At 40.6% G+C, this 21,435-nt stretch overlaps 1 protein-coding gene across 1 annotated transcript in view; it reads left to right on the forward strand.

Annotated features, from left to right (window-relative positions):
- Positions 1-1,668: 1,668 nt before the first annotated feature.
- SENP7 (SUMO specific peptidase 7) overlaps positions 1,669-21,435 on the forward strand; it is a 40,347-nt gene continuing 20,580 nt past the window's right edge. The window contains exons 1-5 of the mRNA XM_009896997.2: positions 1,669-1,735; positions 4,261-4,368; positions 7,020-7,114; positions 16,228-16,425; positions 18,136-18,333. Of these exons, the coding sequence (XP_009895299.2) occupies positions 1,700-1,735; positions 4,261-4,368; positions 7,020-7,114; positions 16,228-16,425; positions 18,136-18,333 (635 nt within the window). The 5' untranslated portion in view covers positions 1,669-1,699. The remainder of the gene's footprint in view (positions 1,736-4,260; positions 4,369-7,019; positions 7,115-16,227; positions 16,426-18,135; positions 18,334-21,435) is intronic.

Raw genomic sequence — 21,435 nt, forward strand, 5'->3', positions numbered from 1 at the left:
TTAAAGCTGGTTGGCAGTGTTCTGGTGGGTCCTGCGCGGTCGGTGTCCCCGCCAGCGGGGTATCTACGGTGAAGGAGTGGAAGTGGCGAGAGAGGGAGGATGAGGGACCGGCTGGGTACTGAGGGGAGAGGAGGAGGTGGTGGTGACGGCGGCTGCTGCGGCGACGCCGGCGTTGCTGCTGTTGTGTGAAGAAGCTAAGGAGGCGGTGCGAAAACGCCGAGCTGCTGATCCCCGGCAGTTGTCCGTTGGTCAGTAAAAAACCTGTTCCCGTCACAGGGAGAAGCTGATCGAGGTGGGCTATGAGGCTGCCCCGCTCTGCCCGGAGCCCTCTTCATCCGCGGCCACTGGGGTGGCTCAGGCAATTGACAGCCCAAGCGGTGCCACCGCTGCGTGGTGCCTTTGTTTCCCCCTGGCTCTCCGCGGGTATCGGCGCAGCCAGTAGTTTGGCAGGGGTTTAATGGTCCCTAGACGTGTTTCTGTGCGACCTGCCCTAAGGCGCTGCTGCTCTGGCAGGGGGGTTGGACTCGATAATCTCCGGAGGTCCCTTCCAACCCCTACCCTGCTGTAATTCTATGAAAGTACATGAACTCAAAGGTCTTCTTGAGAGACTTCAGACTAGCTGTAAGGCTTAAAGATCTTACACTGGAATCATACAGAGCATTTACAAGGATCATAAACCCTGATGAATGCTGGAAGCTATGAAGCTGTGTTCTGAAGTTTATCTCTTAGTAGGAATCTTTGATGTTATTTGTTCTTGGGGCTGTTGTAGTGTTGCAGATGTGTTCTGTGACTCCTGCTCACTTAATTGTCAAAGCCTGAATTGCTTATTAGTTGTGTGCTTGCCAGGGTATGGACTAAAGCAGCAGATGCCTTCACTAAGGTTAAATTCTGTTGAAATGTTTGTTAGAAAATGTCAGTGTTTCTGTCCACACCAACAACCCAGAGCCTTATCATAGAATCAACCAGGTTGGAAAAGACCTCAGAGATCATCAAGTCCAACTTATTACCTAATACCTCATGACAACTAAACCATGGCTTTATGTGCTATGTCCAATCCTTTTTTGAACACCTCCAGAGATGGGGACTCCACCACCTCCCTGGGCAGCACATTCCACTGGCCAATCACCCTTTCTCCGAAGAACTCTTTCAATTCCTTTGTTTCTCATATTGGTAAATTATGGTAGATGGTAGATGTGAAAAAGACACCAGAGTCCATCACTCAGCGATGGACAGCTTTTTCTGCTGAAGTTTCTGCGTCATGCAATTGCCTTGCTCAGGTCTCTTTTGTATTGTGGCTGTCCATGGCTTGTTACCAAGGCCTGTAGTGACAAGGCCAATTGCTCTAAACTGAAAGAGGACAGATTTAGGTGGGACCTATGAGACTGGTAAAACACTGGAACAAAGTGCTCGGGGAAGTTGTGGATGCATCATCACAAGTGTTCAAGGTCAGGTTGGATGGGGCCTTGAGGAACCTGTGAGAAGATGTCCTTGCCCATGGCAGGGGAGTTGGACTAGATGATCATTTAAAGGTCCCTTCCAACTCAAAGTCATTTGATGAATGAGTTTTCTTTGTGCTGGCTTGCTCAAAAATTTCCCTGCTCTTGCTTAGGGCCTACTACTGTGGTCCTGCTTCCCTTTGAATAAATAAGCCACAAATTGCTAAGCTTCTTCTGTATGCTGTTTTTCAGTAGAGAAAATCATGGAAGGAAAAACCTCATCTTCAAGTCAGGCCAGCGTAAGTGCTCCTACAATTTGCAATCATTTACTTTGAGGCTGTGGGTATCCTAGGGTGTGCTGACGCGTTTGCATGACCAATTTCATTCTCCACAGCTTTTGTTTTGTTGAAACATGCTTTTGTAACAACAAGTGTAAAAGTCATAATCACCAGTTTATTTGAGAAGCAGTCAGTGGTAATATCTGCTGTCGAACACAGGTCAATGCAATCAAATGTCACGCTTATAATGTGTGGAAATGATGTGTTAGTCTCTGAACTCACTTCTTAAAATAACTACTTATGGTAGTTATTTTTTTCTAAAATATCCATATTAGAGCATTGGAAGCACTGGTGAAAACAAATTATAGGCACAGCATTGGATTTGATTGAGTAAGGTCAGGACTGTCTAGTGTTTCAGAAACAGAATGCTGTTTCCAGCACCTTCTTTACCTTTACCTTGTCATTTCCTCTGAGCCTTGCACCCACAGGTGAGAACCTTCAGAAAAGTACTGCTGGTTTAGATGAGGAATCTCCTAAGTGTGTGTGTGTACATCTATGTGTTGAATTAGTCACTTTTCTCTTGGGAAAAGCTGAGGCAGCTGCATACCTTGCACTTACCATAGATACGGACCTCTGTTGGTTACCTCTTGACTTTGTGCTTCTTATGTTGGTTTGTAGTGCCCACAATTAGTTTAAATCCTCTTAATGAGTGTAAGTATTGGGAAGATACTGTACAGTGAGGTGGAAATTTTGCTGTTGATCCTATCGTGTGCTTTTTATCCCTTTCTGTCTGCCTATATCTCTGTTTTCTGAGTCTGCCTTTAGCTGTTTCAGTGATACCTGTTATTTTAGAGGTTACCCAAACCTTTGCAACTTTAAATGCATGTTAAAATTTTTAGATAAATATGTGTTTTCAGGATGCTGATAACAGAAAATGCTAGTCAGGCAGCAAGTGTGGAGGAAAAACAATTGTACCTGGCCTCTAGGGTTCATGTCAGAAGAATGCATTCTGACTGATAAAACATGTTTATAGGCCACAACAAAAATCCATACTATCTAATTGTACATGTTCTTCACATGATAAATAAATAAATAAATGCACATCTAAATCCTTAAATGTTAATGGGAAGGGAGGTACTTGTGTTAGTCTTGCCTGTGTGTAAGGTTTATATCTCTTATAATTGGAGGGATCTGTTACTAAAGGTGTACTTGTTACTGCAACACTTGCCTGGCAAAAGCAGTTTGAGTTACTTTATGGAAACTCAGGTTGTTTCAAAGAAGTGTGAAGAAGGAATAAGAGGACTTGCAATTCAAACTGAAGAATTATCTTGTTATGGTACAGAGATGGTAAATGTACTTCATTTATGGCCTATCTGAAGGACTGCATACAGAGTTAACAAACACACTTTCTGTGTTAATTAAGCTGTTAGTGTCCCTGTTCTAGAGTCCTTGCTTGTGATTTCATTTTACAAGGTGTAAGGCATCTGGAAGTTTGCAAATGAAGCTCATAATACACTTGACAGTGGCTGTCATAGAGAGAAGATTCAGCTTTTTCCTGGCTGAGACACTCAGTTGTCTGAAAGATGTAAATGTTGCATTCCCTCTCCGATACATTCTCATCTGGCTGCACTTGCAGTTGAAGGTTTTGCTTCTCAGCATACTTGGAAGAATGGCAAGGCTTACATTTTGTTCTTTCAGTTGCTTGATTTTAACTAACTGATAGAAAATGTGACCCTCCTTCTGTGTCTTGATGAACTGGTAGAAATTTTGTTTGATGTTTTTGTTTTGACTGTCAATGAACAAAGATTACTTTCTGCATATATTTTCTTTTTTCTGGATTGGCAAAATTCTACAAATCACTAACTGCTTTATCTTTCAGTAGTTTCTAAGCCACTGATTCCATTTTTACAAAGGGTGGCAATGGCAATAACTGATTCCCTTTGGAGTACATTATTGTATATTGATGCAAAATTATCACACAAATATTCATACTACTCTAAGACATAATTACTTTTCATCTTGATTTTTTTTGTGGGGGGAGGTGGGGGTTAGCTGGTTGGTTTGTTTGTTTTTCCCCTTGAGAGCAAACCTGGTGTGGCATTCGTTATGCCATGCAGCTCCTGATTGTTCTCTAAGTTACAGTATCGCCAAGGTTGGAAGAGACCTCGAGGATCATCGAGTCCAACCTGTCAAAGTTTATATGATTAAGTTAGACTGTAAACAATTCAGAGAGAAATAAGAAAACTGAAAGTGCTGGTGGGTGGGTTCTCCCCTTTTGGGCACTCATTTGAAGTTGTTGTCAAGTTAATGAACTAGGGAGAATCTTTTCAGGCAGTTCATTTGTTAAAACTAGCTGGTATGACAGGTGGTTTAGGATCAACTATCAAGGAGGAATGCATATAAATTTAGTTACAATTCAGTGCTTCCCTTCCAACTTTGTGGTTTTGCCTGCCAGTTAAAGAAAAGTTTGTACATGGCAGTGTGTCAGCTCATAGCTCCAGTGGATAATTTGGTTTTATCATGTGTATAACATCATCTATTTTCAGTTTCGTATACCAAAGAAGAGAACAAACACTAAGTCAGAGGATGTCCAAGTTCAGTCCCCTTTGGCAAGGATTCCAGGCTCCCAGCACTGGGACTATCATTTAAAAGAGGTAAAAAGTAGTTCTTCAGAGTGAAAAACGTGCAGGAGAATGTTATATATGGTTTTATTTCTGGTTTGGAGGCTGGATTTTTTTCCCCCCAGTGTTGAATACTGCCTTGTGACCAATATCTGACACAGATTGTGTTGGAAGGAAACAAGTCTGTAGGTCTGGAATCTGCCTGAAAGCCTATGATTACAAAATTGGAGGTCTTAGTGCTGTATTGCCAGCCTCAGTCATTAAAAAGTGAAGTTGATCTTCAGCTGTAATTTGAAATTATCTTAATAATAATTAATTTAAAGACAAATACAATTTTTAAAGTTAACTATCCTCTGATTCCTCAACCTTCTAGGTTATATTCAGGTCATGTAAGTTTCTTCGTGATGATATGAAAATGGATTTTATGTTGAGTTTTCAGTTAGTCGTTATTTATGTCCAAGAGCTTGGACTTTTAAGGGAATATATTAAGTAGTGTATGAGTCTGACAGAATTTTAGGTGCTAATACAGTTATAACATTTGAGTATTAAGGCAAAAAGACCAGGGTTATATGACATTTGTCATAAATGACTGTCTTGATCATCTTAGTCACGTATAGAAGCAAATATTTACCTCTCTAGATCCATTCTGATTTAGTAAGCATTCTTAAAATGCTAACTGTTGGAAATGCATTTTGCTACTCTTGACTCCTTCAGCTCATCACTGACTTCAGTGCTGGCTTTAGTGCTTTCAGAATCATGGGACTGAGCAAACAGGGTCTGCCAGAAAGGAGTTTCAAAAACCTAGTGAGGGAAGTGAGGAATTTTTTTGGCTTAGAATCATGATGGTAATGGGCCCCAGGTCTCTTGGTAGGCCTGGTCACTTGAGCATACTGCAATACAAATTCACTGTGTGGTTGTGCTCAATATGGTTAATAATTTGAGTAAGCAGAAAATCCAATTACAGTCAGGATTTGAAGCTGAAAATTATGTCTCCTGTGGTTGCAAGCAGCAGGGAGAGCTCTTGGGCAGTGTCAGACAGCAGGCATGGAATTCTTTCTGGTTTTCTGTCTGCCTCCGTAAAATTAGTGAATAGACTGGATAAATTGATTACCTTATTTCTTTACCTGTTTCTATAAATTTGACTAGTCTGTATATTCTATATTAAAAGCTTGCTCCTGAGGTATTATCATTAAAAGAAAGGTTGTTGCCTTGTCCATACAATGGTCTGTCATGGTTAGTGCTGCTAGAATTTGGTCCATGTTGCTTGAGCAATTTTGTCCAGCTTTCAGTGTTTTGGGGCACACAGGTCTCAACATTCTTGAAGACCAGGGCTGTGAGGTGAGCTAGATGTTTGAAAGCAGAAGGGGAGAGCAACTTCAAGGCAATTTCTTGCTGCCAGCTGTTTTAATAATGAGGATGTTTTCCATTAGGGTTGGCCCCTCTGGTAGGGAAAGATCGATTTGGCATGCACTGAAGTATGTGAAACAGGCATAGGCATCAATTTTTCAGATGCCCTTTCACTCCACACTTAAGCAGAAAGAAAAGTGAATTTGTTTGCTTTCAGTCTGGCTGGCATGCTTTTCAAAATTCTCTTTGGTTTATCTTTTATATTAAGAAATAAATAAATAAAAAGTGAGGAGAAATTAGGAGAAGGTAATGGCAGAGGGAGGTAGGGTTCTGGGATTGCAAAATTAACTATGTGTTTTGGTGGGGCATCATTTATTTAATTTGAGGATATAAGTGAATTCTGGTAGGTAAGAGAATTTGGAAAATTGAATAGAATAGAATAAACCAGGTTGGAAGAGACCTTCAAGATTATCACATCCAACCCATCATCCAACACCACCTAATCAACTAAACCATGCAACCAAGCACCCTATCAACTCTCCTCCTAAACACCTCCAGTGATGTTGACTTGCTGGAACGTGTCCAGAGAAGGGCAACAAAGTTGGTAAAGGGTTTGGAACACAAGCCCTACGAAGAGAGGCTGAGGGAGCTGGGGTTGATTAGCCTGGAGAAGAGGAGGCTCAGGGGAGACCTTATTGTTCTCTACAACTCCCTGAAGGGAGGCTGTAGCCAGGTGGGGTTTGGTCTCTTCTCCCAGACAACCAGCACCAGAACAAGAGGACACAGTCTCAAGCTGCACAAGGGGAGGTTCAGACTGGATGTTAGGAAGAAATTCTTCACAGAGAGAGTGATTGCCCATTGGAATGTGCTGCCCAGGGAGGTGGTGGAGTTACCATCATTGGAGGTGTTTAGGAGGAGACTTGATAAGGTGAAGTCTTGCTCTTGTGGATTTTTCCATACAAGTACCAAACTTTCCAATTCCTTTTCCTTCTCAATTTTGTCTGAGTGGAATGCAATTTGGTTAAGTGCATGGAGTGAAAGAAAGTAAAGGTTATCTTGCATATTTGTGAGTATGTAAATCAGGCCTAATATTAAAGTCCCTGTTTAGGATGTCCCTCCTTCAAGTAAGCAAGTTATTAAATTGCCCTGTATTGTCAAATTTCTTCAGGGAAAAATTCCATTCAGGATCAGTGGGTGAAAGCTTTTTAAATCAAGCAAATTTGTTCTCTGCAAAATTGTGTCTCTGCTTCATTTGATCAGTGGCATTGCTTCCATGTCTGGCATTGTTCCCTTTTTTTCTGTTGGACCCTGCACCCATTTTATCTGTTTTATTTCAGTGGAAATTAAGTCCCAACAGCAGAAAGTCTTCCAGAAAAGGAAAGAGGAAAAAGGATGGTGGCAAACACAACTGTAATGATGAAGAATCCATTGGGTAAGGAGTCATCTCAAAGTTAGTTCTTCTCTCTTTTGTATTCGGAGTTGTATTCTTCCTTGTGGACGGGTGACTCTGATCTCTAGCTAATTATTTGTGTCACATTGAGATGGTTTCCACGCTGTTAGGTAGCCCACTTTCAGAGAGTCATGGTTAATTGATGACAACCATAACTTCTTTTTCTTTGCTTTTAACACAAGGCTGTGACATCAGGAGTGCAACACTTAGGAGAGGAATTACTGCTTTGTTTACCTGCTTGGAATCCTGAAAGGTGTTCATTACTCTAAATGTCAATGATTGTTCTACTCCTAGACATTTTAGGTATTTTAGAAGGTTCTTGGATTATCTTGTAATTTTTTTTTGCTTTGTAATTCACCACCATTAACCTGGCTTTATCAGCTTAAAACCAAGAAGAAACAAAAACAACAGAACAAGAATCCCAAGCAATACGATGATTAGTAGGGGAGGGCAGTAAAAAAAATCGAGGTTTTCTCTCTATGTTACAGTCAAAACACCACAGTGTGGGTGTTTGGAAACTTCTTTATGCTCTGTGGCTGAGACTGAAAACCTTTTCTTTGAGATTATGGCAAATTTGTAAAAATACCTCTCTGAAGCTGTCAGCCAGATGATTGAGCTTTGACCAAGAAAACTTTGAAGCTGTGAGTGCTGTAGTTGAGAAATAAAGATGAGAATGTAGACTTAGATTCATTAACATCAGCTAGGAACACAATGACTTCATGATGGAATTATGTTTATCTGAAGCAATTGTTATTCCACAAAGATTCAAATCTAAATAATTAAGAGTGTAGATTCTCTGCCCTACTTTGAATGGAGCTTAACCATAATAATAATAATAGCTTGAAGTGATTTCTTGTCAGGAGAGGCTGTTAAAAACAAGGTGCAAAGGTAAAGATTGAGTGACAGCAAGTGATTTTGACACTGTTAAATTCAGTGGTTTTATGACTTGTGAATAATCACTTAGCCTGATTCTTGTATTCAGAATGCTTCAAGCTGTTGTGAGGAAGAGCAGAGCTTACAATAGATGCTGCATTAATTTTTCATACTCTGACTCAGAGACATAGATCTCAGTTTACATGTACTTAGAATCATAGAATCAATAAGGTTGGAAAAGACCTCAAAAGTCATCAAGTCCAACCTGTCACCCAACACCTCAGGACTACTAAACCATGGCACAAAGTGCTATGTCCAGTCCCCTCTTGAACACCTCCAGGGACAGTGACTCCACCACCTCCCTGGGCAGCACATTCCAACAGCTAACAACTCTCTCTGTGAAGAGCTTTCTCCTCACCTCAAGCCTAAACTTCCCCTGGCACAGCTTGAGACTGTGTCCTTACCTCAAAATACTTCTCTTAGTAACTTTACCTGAGGGAGCAGCTCACAAGGTCAACCAAACATAATTTAAAAGCTGTGTTAATTGCAGCTTCCTGAGTTTTAATTATTCTATGAGATGGTTACTATCTGATACCAATCTCCAAAGGTTTTTCTGTAAGCTTTGAACTGGCTTTTCAGTTTTGAGAAGCTTTGGGGGGAAAAAACCCAACCAAACAGCTACCTTTGGAACTGTTACATATTTTAGTTTTCTATTATATATATGTTAATTTGAATAATGTGAGAGACTTTCAAGTAGCATTTGTGGGTGTTCCATTAGTGCTTTACCAAAACTCTTTCTAGCACATCAGTGAGAAATGTAGACTCTTAAGACAGTAAATATGGAGATATTGAACCTGTGCATTGTTTTACTTTCAAAGATGCATATCTAGATACTAGATGGGGTGTTCTGTGTCATATAAACTGTATTACTGTTTGCAATAAAGCTTGTTCTATGTATTCCTTTGGGATACCATGTGTTTCTCCGAGAGTGAAAAATCAACACACTGATCTCCTTGCATAGTAAGTAGAAAGAGCACACAGGTTCTAAAGTGGTGCTGTGAGAGTCTGAGAACTGACAAAACACAGGGAAGTGTGAAGTGATATGCTGAGACTCTTTCTAATGCAAAAGTTTCTCTGTTCTTTCTTTCCAATGAGTAATTTTTCATTTGTGTTGAAAAGCAGGAAATAAGTCTCCCTGACCAGCTCCTGTTAGCTCCTGATATTTTAAACCCCAGCATTCTTGGTTGATAGGGCTTAAGCTCAAATATTCAGGGGGGCACATTTCATCTAATATGTTGCTTGAGCATTGCTGTGGCCACCTAATTTTAGTCAGAAAGGCCAAAGTGGAGGTGTTAACACAAGCCTACTCTTGCCTGTGTTTCTAACTGAAGTTCTAGATGATTTGGGAGTTGATGGCCTTTGTCAGGCCTGCTCTGCCATAAGATGGTGGGGGCTGGAATCAGCAACTACAGCTGCTGTCACTTGAACACCACCACTGCTCATGGCCTTGGAAAAGTCACTGTCAGGTGGTTTGTCTTTGATCCCTGATAGGGCTCGTAGGGCAGGTTAATTCCTAGTCCTTTTCATACACTAGAGATCTCTTACACATCAGCATGACTGTGTCACAAACCAATTAGGACTGTTGTGAAACACAAGTAGTTGGATTTGTTTGTGTAATTGCAGAGAGATAGGTATAATGTTTGTATTTTATATCCCATTTATAAAACACTACTTTTTTTTTTGTCAAGGAAGTATCTAACACTATATTCAGGGTGGCTTTCACCATTTATAAACAGAGCTTAGAGTCATCCACTTCTTTCAGCTGTATTATTCTTCCATTCTCCCAAGAGGGAAACAGAAGGAAATAAACAAAATGGAACAAAAAGGAACAAAATGCCACTTTTGAATGTCAAGCTTCTCAAGGTAGTTTGTCAAGTATTCTTTAGGGGGAGGATCAGAGAAGCACTTCAGTAAGAGGTGTGATTCTTTCAACACAGTATTTAAACACTAATTGAAAGATATCTAACAGCTGACCCCATAGGTTTCTGTGGCAGACACATACTGTTTTCCTTTGTCCTGACCAGCACACTGTGGTAGTAAGAAGCTCCTGGTCCAGCAAGGAGCTTAGTAGGGGTGTTCAAGTCTGATGTTAAGGCATTTGACTTCTAGTCAGTTGATGAAAGGTCAGGACCTTGAAGTAGCAGGAGGACAGACAGGCATTCTTCTCAACAGGGTAGTGTCAGTGACTGTGACACATTTTCACCTCAGTAATAGTGTATCCATATTATTCCTTTGGACTCTGAAAGGCCAAGGACCTCCTGAGCTGTGTGCATGCTGCAGAAGCTCAGATAATGCACGTCAGATCTATCAGTGGCTTTATTCTGTAAACTCGGGATGGATGTTCAGCTTTTATGGGACCTGATGGAGTGACCCTTGCATGGTATGTGGCTTCAGTCTCAGAGTTCCCTTCCAAATGAAGCCATCCTATGATCCCACTATAAAAACATCTATTTTCCCAAAATTTTATTTACTTGTAGAGGAATGTAGGTGTGAAGATGATGGTGTAAACAATAATAATTTACTCCAAAAAGGAGTCAGTGGCCTTCAGGTCTCATTTTGATTACTTTCTAATACAAATTTGAACAAATTAGAGCAGGTGGTTGTACCGCTGCTGTGTACACAAGTATGATCACTGAGAAAGGATCTGGATCTCACAGCTCTGATTATTGGCTGAAACAGAGGTCAAACATTTTGCCCAGAGCAGTACAAACATTTCATTACTTCTGGTCCTGTGCTTTCCAAGGTAGGATAGACTGGTTTTGCCTGTGAAAAGTGGCATGAGACTTGCCAGGAGTAGCTGATTGCATTTTTCATGATACTTTTGTTTTGTCTGTTCAGTCCTTCCACATGTAAGTATGTTTTCATCACCTTTACTTGCGTATCTTTTTCTGCTTTGGGGGAGAGATCAGAGAATGTACAGAAGGTGCTTACTTCAGAAACAAAAATAAGCACCTTTAGTCTTTCTTCTTCAAGATGCCTCCAGTATTGCTGTTACACAGGTTACTTGCTGGTGGGACTTGCTTTTAATGTGTGATTTCCTTGTTGTTTTTTTCCTGCTTGACACTGTTTTTTGTCTTTTAAAATGCCTTGGGTGTGACTCACTTGCCCCATTCTGTAGACAATTTGACACTTAATTTAGGGATCTGTCTCTCAACCGTTGTTTACAGAGGTACAGGCTGACTGAATTGTAGATGTTTTTCCTGAGTCTATGCTATGCTCAGTTTTAATGAGGTGAGTTTTTAAGATATGATGCCAGATGCCATTCCTCTTTCAGAAAGAGAAGCCATTGAAAGCTCTGATGCCACTGTACAGCTCCGGAGATCAGGTCACAATCAGTTGTCTTATTGAGGTCTTCAGTCAAAAACTTACACTTTAGCCTGATGCTGACATAGATTTGTAGAATGGTTTGGGTTGAAAGGGACTGTAAAAATCATCTTGGCCCAACCTCCTTGCCGTGGGCAGGGACAGCTTCCACTAGAATGGGTTACTCGAAGTCTCAGCTAAATGTATACTATTTTTTTCCCCACTTTGTTGAAGGTTCCTTTCCTTGGTGCACATCTTCAGTGCAAAGCTAATTGCACAAGGGTGTCTGTGCTTTAAGTTGGAAGACAATTTTTACAAAGATACTCATGTAAAACTTGTAAACATTATTTGAATCAAGGCAGTGGGGCACGTTACAAATTCTGTATCTAATAACACTCAGGAAACCAAATCACTGCAAATGTTGCTTCTGACTCCTTTACCTCTTGCTGTGGCCTTTCTCTGTCATCATGATATTTTTAAAGACCCTCAAGATTGGGATCTTTTATTATCATTACAGGTCCTGATTATAAAATAGAAACAAAGACTTTGTGGCCATGTGTGTTCCCACTGGACTAATTACCTTGCAAGCTGGCTAAACTTAGTAACATTTCACAGAATGACAGAATTATTGAGGCTTTATGATGCCTTGTGTTTGACCAGTAGAAAGAAAAATCTGGCATTTCTGACAGGTGTGACAATGAAAACTGAAGAAGCTTAGATCTGGGAATTAGACTCTTAGGCTTGGGGTTTGATTCTAATCAGGACACTGAAATGTTTCATAAAGAACACCATTTGGATATTTCAAGGTTTGATTTATAATTTAAAGTTGTGTTAGAGGGGTACCTGAAAAGATGTAATGTCTTTCCACTATAGTTCTTTGGCAACTGGACCTCTAAGGTAGTTTATCTTCCTTGGTTTAAAGGAAGAAATTAAAGCACAATAGAAAATACCTAGTTTCATTAAAATGAATTTGCATGAGTTACTTGATAACTCCTAACTTGAAATTGCCTTTTACTGGTTGTAAATCTTCTCAACAGTTTAGCTGGATTTTGAATTTTTACCAGGTTTCTTAAATGTATATTTCTAGATTTATATATATAATATATTTATTTCCTTAGATATCATTTATATATCCCTTATGTTTAATATACCTTACAGCTGGACAAACACCAGATGGTAAGTCTGGTTGCTGTAAGCTCTTCTGATCTATTCAGTTATGGTTAATGTATCAACTCTGGACAAGCTCAGAAAAAAGCTGACTCAGTGGGGACTTGCATGGAAAATAAGTCTCTTGGTTTGTTTTGCAGGCTTTACAGATGTTCACTAGGCTACTACAGTTGAGCTCCACCATCTAAGACATTAGTATCACATTATCACAGTATAACTAAGGTTGGAAGAGACCCCAAGGATCATCAAGTCCAACCTGTCTCAATAGACCTCACGACTAGACCATGGCACCAAGTGCCACGTCCAATCTCCCCTTGAACACCTCCAGGGACGGCGACTCCACCACCTCCCTGGACAGCTCATTCCAATGACGAATGACTCGCTCAGTGAAGAACTTTCTCCTCACTTCGAGTCTAAACCTCCCCTGGTGCAGCTTGAGACTGTGTCCCCTTGTTCTGATGCTGGTTGCCTAGGAGAAGAGACCAACCCCCTCCTGGCTACAGCCACCTTTCAGGTAGTTGTAGAGGGCAATGAGGTCACCTCTGATCCTTCTCTTCTCCAGGCTAAACAATCCCAGCTCCCTCAGCCTCTCCTCACAGGGCTGTGCTCAAGGCCTCTCCCCAGCCTCGTTGCCCTTCTCTGGACACGTTCAAGTGTCTCAATGTCCTTCTTAAACTGAGGGGCCCAGAACTGGACACAGTACTCAAGGTGCAGCCTAACCAATGCAGAGTACAGGGGCACAATGACCTCCGTGCTCCTGCTGGCCACACTATTCCTAATACAGGCCAGGATGCCATTGGCCCTCTTGGCCACCTGGGCACACTGCTGGCTCATGTTTAGGTGGGTGTCAATCAGCACCCCCAGGTCCCTCTCTGTTTGGCAGCTCTCCAGCCACTCTGACCCCTTACTAAGCTGTTCCTCACATATATTTGCTTTCTAGGCGTTTCAGTAGCTAAATCATATCTCTAAATCAGACTTCACCTTCTGGATCTATGGAGTGCAGAACTAACCTTTTTTTAAGGTCTGCAGCATTTGAAGCACAGGTTCAGACTCTGCAATTAGTTCTGAAAAAACCAGGAAGTTACTTTGTACTGGTAGTCATAGAGTATATCCAGGTCTAGGTAAAAGACTGAATGTAGGCTTGCCTTTTCTTGACACTAAGACATTCTGTAGCAATCCTGTGGTTTATTTAGGTCAGTTTTCTAATGACACTGTCTATATGACAGGTACATATAACCTCTCATTGCCTTCAGAGAGTCAGTCTCTCAGTTCAGAAACCGTGGATTGCTTTTCCATCAGCTACATAGGACCATTCCCTTACATTAACACTTTCCCTCCTGTCCATATTCTTGGCATCAGAGTGCCTTCATTTAGAAGTGTTTGGTGTGGTGGTGGTGTCTTTGGTTGGTTTGGGGCTTTTTTAATCCCTCATAATTTATTTTTCTTTATTTTATTTAATTCAGACAAAACTTTAGCTCTGCACCACTTGGCTCCACTCTGCTTTCCCAAAGAAAAGCTAACTGTCTTCACTTGAGCTTAAGTTACCCACATTTGAGTGGTTACCATTTAGTCTTATTGTTCATTGGCTAGAGAGTGTTTTTTAAGGGTTGGTGTGTACAAGACAATTCATTGGAGTGCAAGGAAGAAACACTTTGTGTACCATTAATAAATAAAATGGGTATTTTTTGATTGCCTCTTTTATAGAACACAAATAGAGATTACTTTTAATGTATATAATATATAACATCTGTCTATAATTAAACATGTTCAAGATATGTGCTCAAAATACTTTTACTGATAAGGGTGCATGATCAAAGAAGAAAAGTGGGAAGGCAATGCACAGCAGTGCTCCAAGAAAAACACAGTTGATTGCTTATGCATCATGGTATTCAGTGACACAGATCTCAGAAGACTGACCAGCTTTCATAGCTTATATGCAGGTTCTCTAAGCTGTGCAAAGAAACATTACTGGCTTTTCAAGAGCAGTGAGGGGTCATGAATCTTGTTAACACAAGATTTTCAACCTGTGACAATTACTGAAAAAGCCAAATACAGGGACTATGTGAATAGAATAGAATAGAATTAACCATCTTGGAAGAGACCTTTGAGATCGAGTCCAGCCTATCACCCAGCACCATGTAATCAATTAAACCATGGCACCAAGCACCCCATCAAGTCTCTCTCTAAACACCTCCAGTGATGGTGACTCCACCACCTCCCTGGGCAGCACATTCCAATGGCAAATAACTCTTTCTATGAAGAACTTCTTCCTACCATCCAGCCCAAACCTTCCCTGCTGCAGCTTGAGACTTTGTTCTCTTGTTCTGGTGCTGGTTGCCTGGGAGAAGAGACCAACCCCCACCTGGCTACAGCCTCCCTTCAGGGAGTTGTAGAGAGCAATGAGGTCTCCCCTGAGCCTCCTCTTCTCCAGGCTAAGCAACCCCAGCTCCCTCAGCCTCCCCTCACAGGGCTGTGCTCCAAACCCCTCCCCAGCTTTGTTGCCCTTCTCTGGACACGTTCCAGCAAGTCAAGTCAAACATCATGATTTGAAACATCATCACCAAATTCAACATATTTCTTTAGCATGGCAGTTCCAGATTTTTTTCTTTATTTTTTTTTGTTCCACCACATCTCTTTTTCAGCAGTTTTCACTTTTTCAAGTTTTCATCTTGATTTTATTTTATTATTCTAGCAAGACCATAATCTAATTTGTGATATGGGCACCAATGCTCCTAAAAGAAGATGCCACAATATGAGTGCTTGTTTTCATATTATAGATTTCATAGAATGGTTTAGCTTGGAAGGGACCCTGAAGGTTATGTAGTTCCAACTCCCTTGCCAGGGGCAGGGACACCTCCAACTAGACCAGGTTGCTCAAGGCCTCGTCCAACCTAGGCATGAATGCTTCCAGGAAGGGGGCAGTCATAGAATAGAATCATAGAATCAGTAAGGTTGGAAAAGACCTCAAAGATCATCAAGTCCAACCTGTCACCCAACACCTCATGACTACTAAACCATGGCACCAAGTGCCATGTCCAGTCCCTTCTCATACACCTCCAGGGATGGTGACTCCACCACCTCCCTGGGCAGCACATTCCAATGGCCAACAACTCTGTGAAGAACTTTCTCCTCACCTAGAGCCTAAACTTCCCCTGGTACAGCTTGAGACTGTGTCACAACCTCCCTGGGCAATATGTTTCTGTGTCTCACCACCCTTACTGTAAAGACTTTCTTTCTAATATGTAGTCTAATACCCTGTATATACTCAAGTGTATACTTCCACAATAATTTGTGAGGCCACAGTGACACACCTTCCAACATTTCCCAACAAAAAATGCACCAGAATTTCCATGCTTCTGCACTGAAACTTTCCCTCTTCAGAATCACAGATGAATGTGGTAGTCCTTGATTCCAGAAGAATAAACTTTGGAAGGCTGTCTTCATTAAGAGATGATCTCAAAGGTCTTTTCCACCCTGGTTAATTCTATTCTAATCCTAATATATACAGCGTTCATGATTCCCTTTCTCCAAAGAGAAAGCTTTGTGAGTTGTCAGGGAAAGGAGCTTAATTCTACTGAAGGTAAAAGGTATGGTGCAAAGACAGGAAACTTGGAGAGAAGCTTTGTTGAACTTGTGTGTCTTAAGAAAGTCTCAGCACCGTTATTGTTCACTTACTGTTATATGTATGGCAGGCAACCCAAAGTTATCTTGACGAATGTCCTGACGACGAAAATAGGAAGAAAATACACACAGGTGCAACCTAAAAGTGGTGCTAATCTTTCTGATGCTGGCAAGCTACAGTCAGATCAACCACCCTCATCATCTGTTGCCAGCCTTAAGATACGGCAATTTTTAAACCCTACTCTCCAAAGCCTTTTTCTCTCTAAAAGGTATGTTGCCTTCTTCTGTCACTAAGCAAAATAATTTTACTTGCAGCTGTTTCCTCGTGGATATTCTTTGTTGTACCACACTTGTCCTGTTCATGAACTGTATTCTCATCCTCATGCCATCTTTATGTGACTGAATTTCTTTATACTTGGTTCCTTTTCCTAATCACAGAGATGGTGCCTGGCATGTTGTAGTGGATTTTCTGAACAGATGGCTTCTAGAGTGTCCTGTGCTGACAAGACCAATTCATTCTGATTCAGCCACTGGACTTTCAAAATATTGGTGGCTTTTTTATTCTTGTGAAAAGAATAAACTTGCATTTAACTGCCCTCTTTCCTCAGAGAAGGTATCAAGGCAGATTTTAGCTGTTACTGTTTCAAACTACTCATGAAAATAGAACTGGTACAAAGAATCTGAGGAAAAGCATAAAAAGGCCAGTATCTCTCTCCCCCTGTCAGTGGTCAGGGAGAATAGAATAGAATAGAATTAACCAGGTTGGAAAAGACCTTTGAGATTGAGTCCAACCTATCACCCAACACCATCTAATTGACTAAACCATGGCACTGAGTGCCCCATCCAGTCTCTTCCTAAACACCTCCAGTGATGGTCACTCCACCACCTCCCTAGGCAGCACATTCCAATGGCCAATCACTTTCTATGAAGAACAACTTCCTAACACATCCAGCCTAAACCTCCCCTGGCGCAGCTTGACACTGAGTTTTTGCTCCTGAGTTTCAGAGCAGGGACTTCATTTATTGCAGTTTACATCCAGACTAGAGTGGTGTTCTATATTAGACTTTTCCTCTCAATCCTCATTGTATGCCTCTGCAACATCTTGTTTGTTAAGGTAGTCCCCTGATTAAAAGCAAATTTATGTTTTGGTGCAAGAGGAGATCTCAGTACTCCCCAGACATCACACATATGTGCCGGAGTACGCTTTGTGGATGACTGTGGACAACAGCAGAATTAAGCACTCGATGCCCAAAAGAGAATGTTGTTCATAACAGATTAAAAAAAGCCCATAACATCACATCCTAATGCAAACTAAGTGGTTAAATCAAGGGCTATACAACAAGCTGACTGCAGTGGCATTGTATGAAGTAAGTTGGGCTGCTCTTAATGTTCCTGCTCAGGTGGGCAGCTGCATTTTCATAGTTCTGCTTAGCTTATTTTTGACGCTTGTAACACCTGCAGCTGTTTTTCTGAGCCTCGCTATTGGTGTTCTGGAGACTGCCACCTGAATCTTGAGGAAGGAAGCAAAATCTAATGCTGCCTTTTTGTGTGTGTGCATGCTACTTTTCTGCCTGTTGACCAAGTGCTTGAGAAAATGCACTCTTTTACTGGAGGCTTCTTGTTTACAGGGAAATCAAGATTGTTTCATAGTTCTGAGAAATGTGTGCAGAAATGTCATGAAAGCTCTTAAGAGCAAAATCTTTACCATTTTTTTAACTGATGCTTGGATGATAGGTTAAAGGCAACGAGTTGTGTATTGTATAAGGTGAAATCACATGGCTAGGATTTCATACCCTGGTCTCTTGTTGCTTTCTTGTGTTTATCTGCTTACCTTGGGTATTAAATTCCATGTCACATCTCATCCATCTCTAAGGCACTGAAAGTAATGATGTTTGATGATTATCAAGCCCCTTTAACAAGAAGTTGATGTCTCTAGATTTCAGTGCAGTATTTATGATTGACTGTTATATGTATGGCAGGCAACCTCAAGTTATCTTGACGAATGTCCTGAGGACGAAAATTGGAAGGAAATACACAGACAGCCACGTAATAATTGCTACCAATTTATCTGATGATGACAAATTACAGTCAGGTCAACTACCCTCATCGTCTGTTGCCAGCCTACAGACATGTCAAATATTAAGCTCTTCTCCTCAAAGCTCTTTTCTGTCTGAAAGGTATGTCACTCACTGCTGATTTTGCCAGTCTTCCTGAAATGACATAAATTGCACAATGGGAAAGAATTTCCCTGAAACACTTCTGTTGTGCTCCTGTGTTGAAGCAAGATACCACTTTTGTGAGTGCAAACTAACGTGCTGCTCCAGTGGGCCATTCTAACACTGCATGTATTCTAATCTGCTGTGCCTGATGTTAATAGGGCTACTTTTCTCTAACAGAAGGAATTTCCATTTGCAGTGGATCAGTGTTTTTGTTGATAACTTAAAAACATTTGAGTTGATTTTTATGCCCTGAATAATAATCTTGCTTTCTTGTTAATGTGCTCTAGCATGATTTAAAGTAACAGCTTTTGCAAAATCTCTTGAAATTGCTCTCTGATTGTTCATTCATTTTAACTTGGGTCCACCAGTGATCTCAATCCCAGCTGAGTGAATAGAATAGAATAGAATAGAATAGAATAGAATAGACCAGGTTGGAAGAGACCTTCAAGATCATCGGGTCCAACCCATCCTCCAACACTACTAAACCATGAAGCCAAGCACCCTGTCAAGTCTCCTCCTAAACAGCTCCAATGATGGTGACTCCACCACCTCCCCGGGCAGCACATTCCAATGGGCAATCACAGTGCCATTGTCTAAGGGCTGTGTGTGGCCTCATGTTGATTAACATCTACTCTTTTCTTTGTACATTTAGATTGAGAATCACAGGAACTCTTGATGTATTAAATTAGCAGAAGTCAGATATTAGAATTCTATTAGGCTTGTTTTGATCTAAGATGGTAGTGGAATTCAGAGTAAGCTTTTTCCTCTTGCCTTTTATGGCCACCTCTGCTCAATATCAAAGTATTCACAGGAATAAATAGCAATACGTTTGGAGGACAAAAATAGAAAGAGGAAGGGAGAGAATACACAATAATCAACAGTTCCCAGGTTAAAGGAATCTTAAAACTTCTTGAGAAAATTAACCCACATTCCTTATTGTGATACATGAGCATCTTCAAGAACCTAAATTAGTAAGAATTCCTTTATCTTTCGCTGTTGGGATTCCTATTGCTGGTTAATCTGACAAAGCTACAATTTACTGAGGAATCTAGGCAGTAGACTGACTCATTTTAGAAGCATTACATTTATTGCCAGTAAATAGCTTTCCATAACTTTAGGCTGACTACCATGTGGGGAGTTTGTGTGGATTGCTTGGGGGGGCTTTACCCACAAAACCTTTCAGATCTAGAATTTTTAGTACCTGACTTTGCCACTTGGTATTGTTTTGGATGATGGGAGGTAGTGGGTTCGTAGAAGGGAAAATATAAACTCTTGTATAAGATTCTCTAAATCTGAGGAAATACCTTGTGTATTTTTTCAAGCTCATATCTGGAGCATGGCCATTGAGTTTTATGCTAAGTGTAAGAATGGTTTGAACTAATCAGGTTGTTTTAGTAGCTAGTTACTCCAGCTTACTTTAGATTTGGGGTGGTTTGTTGTTTGAAGGATTTGTATTCCATCCTTGTGATGTTTTTTTTCTAATGTGTTCATTAAAAGGCTTGTTAGAATGGAATGGAATGGAATGGAATGAGAATAGAATGGAATGAGAATAGAATAGAATAGAATAGAATTAACCAGGTTGGAAAAGACCTTTGAGATCATCAAGTCCAACCTATCACCCAACACCATCTAGTCAACTAAGCCATGGCACCAAGCACCCCATCCAGTCTCTTCCTAAACACCTCCAGTGATGGTGACTCCACCACCTATAAGTGTTATGCATGCAAATAGGTAGGTTGAGAGAAAGGTATGGGTTCCAAAATCAAGTTTTCTGTAGTGAGATTGTTCCAGAATTCCTGATCTGTGGAAGATTTTTGTCTTGTATCAATATATAGAATGAATAATAGTGCTTACCAAACACTTGTTCTGTATCTGGCCCACTTTATGGCTCTCTGTGAATGGAAAGAGAATCAGTAATTACCTCACAGAGCTCTTACACTGTTCATCACTGTAATATCAGAGCACTCTGGAAATCTTTATTTGTCTTTACAGTGTTCCCAAAGAACAACAATAATCTGCAGACACAGCACTGAAGAATAGGCATCTGTTCAGATAGTGTCCAAGCTAGAGATGACAATCATGTTCTTTCCCATGTTTGGTGATGTTCTTTACAAGCCAGCTGTCAGTGATTTCAGTCATTGGGCTGATCACTTAGCCCTTTGCAAATTTGAAACTGTGACATTCTGAGTTAGGCACATTATAAAAGAATGAACACAAAATCCCTTTGAATTATGTGAGGTGACAAAAGCAGTAGTGGATCAAATTTTCCAGAGCAGCATACAATTGCTTTATCTGTGAAATCTTGGGTTATTTTTTTTTCAGTTGTTCTTGTGGGGGTTTTTGTTTGGTTGGTTTTGTTTGTTTATTTTTGCTGCCGTTGTTGGGGTGGTGGTGTGGATTTGGTTTTGGTTTGTTTTGTTCAATAATTTTGCAGCTCTCACAGAAAATGAAGCAGAGATCATGAAGGTTAATTTCTTTTGTCCTCTAACCCTGATACATTTTCAGAGTCTTGTGTAATGAATGTAATTAAGCTAATGCAAGAAAGCATCACAGGAACATAAACTATGTTATCCTAATGCACACACTAGAAGGCAAACAGTTATGTAGGCTTTTGTCAGCTGTAACTAGCCTCCAGAGAAACTGGGAGTAGGTTTAAAAGATCAAATGTGAAATGTGAGGGTGTCATACTGTTGAGTCTGTCAGTACTTTCTGAATGCATTCAGAAAGTAGACTCACAGAAAATGAAGCTGAGATCATGAAGGTTAATTTCTTTTGTCCTCTAACCCTGATACATTTTCAGTCTTGTGTAATGAATGTAATTAAGTTAATGCAAGAAAACATCACAGGAACGTAAACTATGTTATCCTAATGCACACACTAGAAACCAAATAGCTGTATAGACTTTTGTCAGCTGTAACTAGCCTCCAGAGAAACTGGGAGTAGGTTTAAAAGATCAAATGTGAAATGTGAGGGTGTCATACTGTTGAGTCTGTCAGTACTTTCTGAATGCATTCAGAAATGAATGAATCTTCTGAATGCATTCAGAAAGTACACTCATAG

This window comes from Dryobates pubescens, chromosome 8 (assembly GCF_014839835.1).
Source record: "Dryobates pubescens isolate bDryPub1 chromosome 8, bDryPub1.pri, whole genome shotgun sequence".
Classification (NCBI taxonomy): domain Eukaryota; kingdom Metazoa; phylum Chordata; class Aves; order Piciformes; family Picidae; genus Dryobates; species Dryobates pubescens.